Below are 7,054 nucleotides of genomic sequence, written 5' to 3'. Positions count from 1 at the left end.
GTCTTTGGAACCCTCCAGAACCTTTTTTTCCCCTACCTTTTTCTACGGAAATCTCACTGCGTTTCCATTGGTCCATCACATATTCTCGCAACACAGAATCAATTCCTATCTCACGTGCTCATACCGCCGCCGCCGTCGTACTCCGCCTCAGCGCCGCCGTAGAATGGCTCGTCTTGGAGAAGGAGACAAACGATGGATCGTGGAAGATCGACCCGACGGCACCAACGTTCACAATTGGCACTGGGCTGAAACTGACTGCCTTGAATGGTCTCGAAACTTCCTCACGAACCTTTTAGCCAACAAAACCCTAATTGACGGAGAAGGTAACCTCAAAATCCGGACGAAAAAGCTCGAAAAGCTCGAAGGAGAAGCTTATGTGAATATCAGGAAGGGGAAGATTATTCCGGGGTACGAATTGAATTTGGTTATCTCTTGGGAAGGGGAAGTGAAGGAAGCTGATGGTAGTAGTGTGGTGAAAATTGAAGGGAATGTTGAATTTCCTTATATTGCCGATGAGAATGCTGATGAAGATCCGGAAGTTAAGGTTACGGTTAAGGATGAAGGACCTATTGGGAAGAGATTGAAGGATGCGTTTGTTGTAAAAGGAAAGCCCTTTGTTTTGGAGCAAGTTAAGGCGTATGTTAATGCTATGGCGAATGGTGGTCCTGCAAAGGAAGAAGGTGAGGTGAAAAAAGTAGTGAAGAAACCTGTAGGCGCCGGAAATGCTACTCTTCCTCCTCCGACAGCTGTGGATGAGAAGGCAAAGGTTGTTGTGGCGAAGAAGGAGAAGAAGAAGGAAGGATTTAAGACGATTACTATGACGGAGAAGTTTAGCTGTAGGGCAAAGGATTTGTTTGAGATATTGATGGATGAGAATAGATGGAAAGGTTTTACTCAGAGTAATGCAAGGATAAACAAAGAGGTGGGAGGAGAGTTTAGCATATTTGATGGTTCAGTGACTGGAACTAATGTGGAGTTGCAAGAAGGAAAATTGATTGTGCAGAAATGGCGATTTGGTAACTGGCCTGATGGTATACATTCCATGGTACGATTTCATGACCTTTGCTTCTGTATTTGTGTTTCTGTGTTTGTCAAGATTTTATTATTTTTAAATGTTAAATAAGGCAAATTATTTAGTATTGGAATGAAATGTATCTGAACAGTCTGGAATGAAGCTAAAGAATGGTATAGCCGACCTCAACTAATTGGATTTGAGTTTGCTGATTGATTGATATATAATCTTTTATGGGTTCGTAGTGTGTAGAATGAGTTCTGTTCTAGGTATCTTTACTAGTATTTGTATGTTTTGGTTTGAATATTTTATCTGAATAGCGAAAAAGATATAAGCTTGAGTCTTCTTTTCAATGTTAAATAAGGCAAAATATTTAGTATTGGAATGAAATATATCTGATTTGTGTGGAAAGGATGCTGGAGAATGGTATAGTTAACCTCAACCAATCTAGATTTGAGTTGGTTGATTGATATATGATCTTTTATGGGTTTGTAGTGTGTAGAATTTGGTGTGTTCTTGGGAACTTTACTAGTATTTGTATGTTTAAGTTCGAATATTTTATCTGAATAGGCAAAAGATAGAAGATTGAGTCTTCTTTTTAATGTTGAATAAGACAAAATATCTAATATTGGAATGAAAATATATGATTAGAGTGGAACGGAAGCTGAAGAATGGTATAGGTGACCGCAACTAATTTGGATTTGACTTAGTTGATATACAATCTTTATGTTCTAGGTAACTTACCTAGTATTTGTATGTTTAGTTCAAATATTTCATCTGAATAGACATAAGATTAAGCCTGTCTTCTTTTTAATGTTAATAAGGCAAAATATTTAGTATTGGAATGAAATATATCTGAGTAGAGTGGAATGGAAGCTGAGAAATGGTATGGCTGACCTCAACTAATTTGGATTTGAGTCTGATTGATTGATATACAATCTTTTATGGGTATATAGTGGGGAGAATGAGTTACGTTCTAGGTAATTACTAATATTTATACGTTTTAGTTCAAATATTTTCATTTGAATAGGCAAAAGACATAAGCTTGAGTCTTCTTTTTAATGTTAATACGGCAAATTATTTTGTTTTGGAATGAGATATATCTGATTAGAGTGGAAAGGAAGCTGAAGACTGGTATAGCTGAGCTCAACTAATTTGGTATATAATCTTTTTTGGGTGTAGTGTGTAGAATGAGTTGCGTAGAGGTAACATGACTTGTATTTGGATTTTTTTATAGTTCAAATGTTTCACCTCAATAGGCAACAGATGTAAGCTTGTTGGGTGTATTGGGAGGTCTAAAGTTTATATTGTCTAATGGGTACTCATTGGTTTGATGAATCATTTTGTTAGCGCATTCTTCTATTGTGTAGAAGACTGGAGGCCAATAAATTTTTTAGAAGGAACCTTATAATTTTGGCCAGTGGTGCTGTGTTGTGTATATATATATGATGTTTTAGTGTAAGCACATGGACTACATTCTTATATGATAATGGAATAGAGTGATGTCTATTAAAGTGTGCAGTTCTCTGTTACTTTAGGTTTTTACTTGAACTAGAATGCAAGCAGTGACCATGGACGTTGAAGTCAATCTCTAGTTTAAAACAGGTCCGAATTGAAACAGGGTTTTGACGTTATTTTTCAACAAAATTTGGTGTATCAATGATATTGTTTGAATTATACTCTAAGGCTTTGGTCTAGTGGGTAGCTTGTGTATGTGTGTTAGTTAAGCGGAGAAGGTAGAAGGGCAGACCCATCATTCACCTAGTTTTAAACTGTGCACCATTGACCTTCAGGGATTTCTCAGTCATTAACACATCATGTTGTTTGAATTGATTTTCTGAATTAAAAACTCTCTTAATCCTCGCTTGTCATTTCTATTCATTGTACAGTGTGGTCAATATGTTTAAATAGATAGAACTGTGACTACCTGCTGGCATGTAGCGACTTGCAAGCCTTAGAGATATAAATGGGTCTGATGGAGTGGTGGTCTTTTCTGATGCATCTCTGGTAATGATGATCGTTGCAGGTCCGGATTACTTTTGAGGAGCCTCAATCTGGAGTTACAGTTATCAATTTGACACATACAGATGTACCAGAGGAAGACAGGTGTGTTGTAGTTTATCTGATTACTTAGTTTGCTTGTATATGACTATACAAATTTTGCCTTCTCATATTAGCTACTGATGGTACAGATATGGTAATGCAACTGTTGTGGAGAACACAGAGAGAGGATGGCGGGACCTTATCTTCCACAGGATACGGGCTGTTTTTGGTTTTGGAATCTAATTTCTCCAAAACTGTGGAATTTTACCAGTGATGCTTCCCTTCAGTATAGACTGCATACTGTACGAGTCCGTTCAACTGAGTTTGTCCTAGGTTGATTGTCAGTTTTTTCATGCTTAACAACTGAATTTGAAAGTGAACTTTTGGAATTTATCTCCAATGAAAACTTGTTCAATTTGTCTTCAATGAAAACACTATTCATCTTTGTTGGACAACCGCTGCATCTAGCCTTTCGTTTCATTATTATAGTTATTATGTTCCATGTTTTGATTTCTTATATCTTGCTTGTTTGGTAGTAGTGTGTATTAAGGTCTCACTTTCTTAGCAAAATAGAGAAAAAAGGCACCTAATTTGTGGTGTTATGGTGCCTCTTTCCTTATTTTGTGTATGTGTGATATCTGTGCCTAGTGATGGCAATCCATTTTAGCTTTATTTACTTTCAATCTGTCCAAATGTGATTCAACTCGCTCATTTGTCACCACTATACTGTCTGGTTCAAGCAAAGTTTAAGTTCCAACATCACCAATTCACCATCTTTGATAATGCAAAAGGATCCTTTGTAACAACTGTACATATTGAAATGCCCTTTGCTGAATATACAACTTGATGTCAAAGTTTGGCCAAAGCAAAAGAAATTTTTTGTTGGACTAGTAATAACTATACAAAGTTTTTGATCATTTCTCTCACTTCTTCAATTACAAGCCATGCTTTGTGTCCTCCAATCACCTCAGCTTTCATTTCCCCATCTTTCCACAACTGCAACAATGACAACAACAATTACGTCTCAAACTAGATCAAGTTCGGGTTGACTATATGAATTCCCTCTTTTTTTTTATTAAAGCTCGTTTCATATTATCATCAAACTAAATAAAATAAAAAAATCTTTCAAACTTTGAAAGGTTGGAGAATCCATAATGCTCACCTGAATTGTTGGCATTTTCTGCAGATCAAAACAAGAATCAAAATTAGCTGGCTAACATAGGAACATGAACAGCAATAGACTGCTAAAAGATTACTTAAAGTTGTGCCCAAAACAGTACTTACTGAGATGTTTCCTCTCTTCACTAAAGTTTGTGGCACTTTATTGACATCCACATAGTAGAATGTGAGTCTACAAACAAGAAGGGAAAGAACATATCAAATGTCTTAACTCAAAATTTACTAATACAGTAGCCATTTCCTTTTAAGATACAAGAATGCAGAACCATGGCAATCAGAGATAAAGAATATATGGGTAAGGAGAGCTATGTATTGAGCAAATAATTTGAGAGTTTCTTTTTGTTTTAATAGGACATTCGCAGCATACTGGTCTGACTACTTCGGATTCATGCTGGATAGGCACTCTAAAAATGGAACTCACTCACTATCAAGAAGTTCTACATTCTCATGGGTCAAAAATGAGACTTTGGTTACGGGCGAATTGATTCCAATCATCCCACCACACCTCTAGTTAGCAAAACTGTAAAGTTCTTGATGCTATCAGTGAGTTTATTACTATCAATTAAGGCTAAATTCTTGTCATAATAATCCAGTTTCTTGTTAAACTACTGCCAAATTAATATAATAGTAGATAAATTGTAATGACTACACAAGCAGTAGATAAAGACAGCAATAAAAGAATTAACTATAAACTTTTCAAGAAATTTTTCAAGGTAATGTATTGTTTTTGGGAGCAGACATGAAAAGGTGGCTTACTTGGTATCAAACTCAGCTGCAAGTTTCTCCAATTTAGGCTTTAAATATATGCATTTCCGGCACCAAGCAGCCATCCTATCAATCATTTGCCACAAACAAATCAATCTAAAGACAACTCTATGAATTCGATTCTGTCTATTCTTCTACTCTAAATATGAAGAAAATAATCATCCAGTATCCAAAATCCATTGTCTAACTAATCCATAATAATACGAGATTCCATCTCTGGGATCAACATGAGATTTTTGATTAAAAGAATGACCTTTACTATAAAAAAATTCCATCTCAGAACTCAAACTCGAGACCTATTATTAAAGCAAGGACATTTACTATCAAAAAGACTCCATGCGAGGACTTGAACCTGAGACCAATGGTTAAAGGAAGGACTTATAATATCAAAAAAGGTCTCCATTTTGGGCTTTAATCCCAGACATCTGGTCAAAGGAGGGACCTTTTCTTATTTATCAAAAAGACTCTAACTCAAGTTGAAACTCGATACCTATGGTTAAAGAAGTACCTTTACTATCAAAAAGATTCCATCTTGAAGTTCAAATCCGAGACCTATTGTTAAAGAAAGGACCTTTACTATTAGAGAGGCCTTCTCTTAGGCTAAAACTTAAGAGACCTATGATTAAAGATAGAACTTTTACAATTCAACTACATAAGACTAAAACTTGAGACTTGTGATTAAAGACAGAACCTTTACCATTCAGCCACGTTAGACTAAAACTCGAGACCTGTGATTAAAGACAGAACCTTTACCATTCAACCACGTTAGACTAAAACTCAAGACCTATGATTAAAGACAGAACTTTTACCATTCAACTACATAAGACTAAAACTCGAGACTTATGATTAAAGACAACCTTTACCATTCAACTACATTAGACTTAAACTCGATACTTATGATTAAATACAAAACTTTTACCATTCAACCATATTAGACTAAAACTCAAGAGCTATGATTAAAAAAGGAACTTTTACCATTCAACTACATAAGACTAAAACTCGAGACCTATGATTAAAGACAAAACCTTTACCATTCAACCATATTAGACTAAAACTCGAGACCTATGATTAAAGATAGAACCTTTACCGTTCAACCAAATCAGACTAAAACTCGAGACATATGATTAAAGACAAAACTTTTACCATTCAACTACATAAGACTAAAACTTGAGACCTATGATTAAAGACAGAACCTTTACCAATCAACCACATTCTTTCTTGTATCACAAAGAAGGTAAAGATAAGATTTTTACCAATCAATGATGATGGGTTGTGAAAGCTCTTTAGCAGAAGCTAAAATCTGGTCAAGTTGTTCACTATTCTCAATGAGCTGCATCTCAACAGTACTGGGTCTTGACAAATCTGCCCAAGAGGCATGAATTCTATACTCTCTTTTTATTTCCTTTTTACAATCACCTCTTCTTTTATCAACAAAGCAAAATCCATATGATTTTACAATATTTAGATTTCCTCCACTGTTCCAAAACAGATGCTGCTGCTCTCTATTGTGGATTTCTCTGTACAGAATTTGGGAATTTGGTGCTAAAATTGACATCTTTTAGAAGTTCTTGGTACTAGAAAAGAGGTGACTGTATAAAAAAGGATTAGACATTTGGGTCAGTGAGGTTTATTTCCTTTTTTTTTAATTCATTTACAAGTAGATATTTTTGTCAAAGGTACAAACTTGTAATGCATTCTTGATTTTATTGTTCTAAGGAAAAGCTTATCTACTTATCCTTGAAGTGTATTGGAGTTTTGTTAAAAGGGAAAATGACCATTTGGTCCCCTCCTTGTGGTAGAGTAGCTTTTCCTTGACCCTTTGTCCATGTGGAAACTTAAGAATATCCTATTTATTATTTTGAAAAATATAATACATGTGTTAGATAGACGAGTTGGATTGATTTGAAATAATTAATATCGATGAATTATTTAATGAAAGGATCATTAATTCGTTTAAAGGTTATTTGAATTGAGATAAGTTAGATGAAAATGAGTTAAATAATACATCATAATCTAACTTAAGTTTTAATCTATTTATTTTTTATGATTTGCTTA

The 7,054-nt window shown here is 35.1% G+C and overlaps 2 protein-coding genes across 2 annotated transcripts; one reads left to right on the top strand and one right to left on the bottom strand.

The window, feature by feature from the left end:
- On the top strand, positions 1-3,565 carry LOC129875980 (uncharacterized). Its single transcript, XM_055951249.1, has 3 exons — positions 1-1,045; positions 3,039-3,118; positions 3,205-3,565. The coding sequence occupies exons 1-3, from the start codon at positions 164-166 to the stop codon at positions 3,296-3,298; spliced, it is 1,056 nt and encodes a 351-aa protein (XP_055807224.1). The 5' UTR covers positions 1-163; the 3' UTR covers positions 3,299-3,565.
- A 235-nt stretch (positions 3,566-3,800) lies between these two features.
- Positions 3,801-6,667, bottom strand: LOC129875981 (thioredoxin-like 3-1, chloroplastic). The gene is made up of 5 exons (XM_055951250.1): positions 6,253-6,667; positions 4,991-5,065; positions 4,340-4,406; positions 4,218-4,235; positions 3,801-4,051 (listed from the first exon to the last, which is right to left on the bottom strand). The coding sequence occupies exons 1-5, from the start codon at positions 6,552-6,554 to the stop codon at positions 3,953-3,955; spliced, it is 561 nt and encodes a 186-aa protein (XP_055807225.1). The 5' UTR covers positions 6,555-6,667; the 3' UTR covers positions 3,801-3,952.
- Positions 6,668-7,054: the final 387 nt, after the last annotated feature.

The sequence above is a fragment of the Solanum dulcamara genome, chromosome 12, assembly GCF_947179165.1.
Source record: "Solanum dulcamara chromosome 12, daSolDulc1.2, whole genome shotgun sequence".
Classification (NCBI taxonomy): Eukaryota; Viridiplantae; Streptophyta; class Magnoliopsida; order Solanales; family Solanaceae; genus Solanum; species Solanum dulcamara.
This window is presented reverse-complemented; position numbering and strand designations above follow the sequence as displayed.

What these genes read in the sequence shown, in the direction of transcription:
- LOC129875980 (XM_055951249.1), top strand. Translation starts at nt 164, where the DNA reads ATGGCTCGTCTTGGAGAAGGAGACAAACGATGGATCGTGGAAGATCGA. An exon ending in CTGATGGTATACATTCCATG is followed by an intron (nt 1,046 to 3,038) that starts GTACGATTTCAT and finishes TGATCGTTGCAG; the next exon opens with GTCCGGATTACTTTTGAGGA. An exon ending in GATGTACCAGAGGAAGACAG is followed by an intron (nt 3,119 to 3,204) that starts GTGTGTTGTAGT and finishes CTGATGGTACAG; the next exon opens with ATATGGTAATGCAACTGTTG.
- LOC129875981 (XM_055951250.1), bottom strand. Translation starts at nt 6,554, where the DNA reads ATGTCAATTTTAGCACCAAATTCCCAAATTCTGTACAGAGAAATCCAC. An exon ending in CAACCCATCATCATTGATTG is followed by an intron (nt 5,066 to 6,252) that starts GTAAAAATCTTA and finishes AATGATTGATAG; the next exon opens with GATGGCTGCTTGGTGCCGGA. An exon ending in GCAGCTGAGTTTGATACCAA is followed by an intron (nt 4,407 to 4,990) that starts GTAAGCCACCTT and finishes TCTTGTTTGTAG; the next exon opens with ACTCACATTCTACTATGTGG.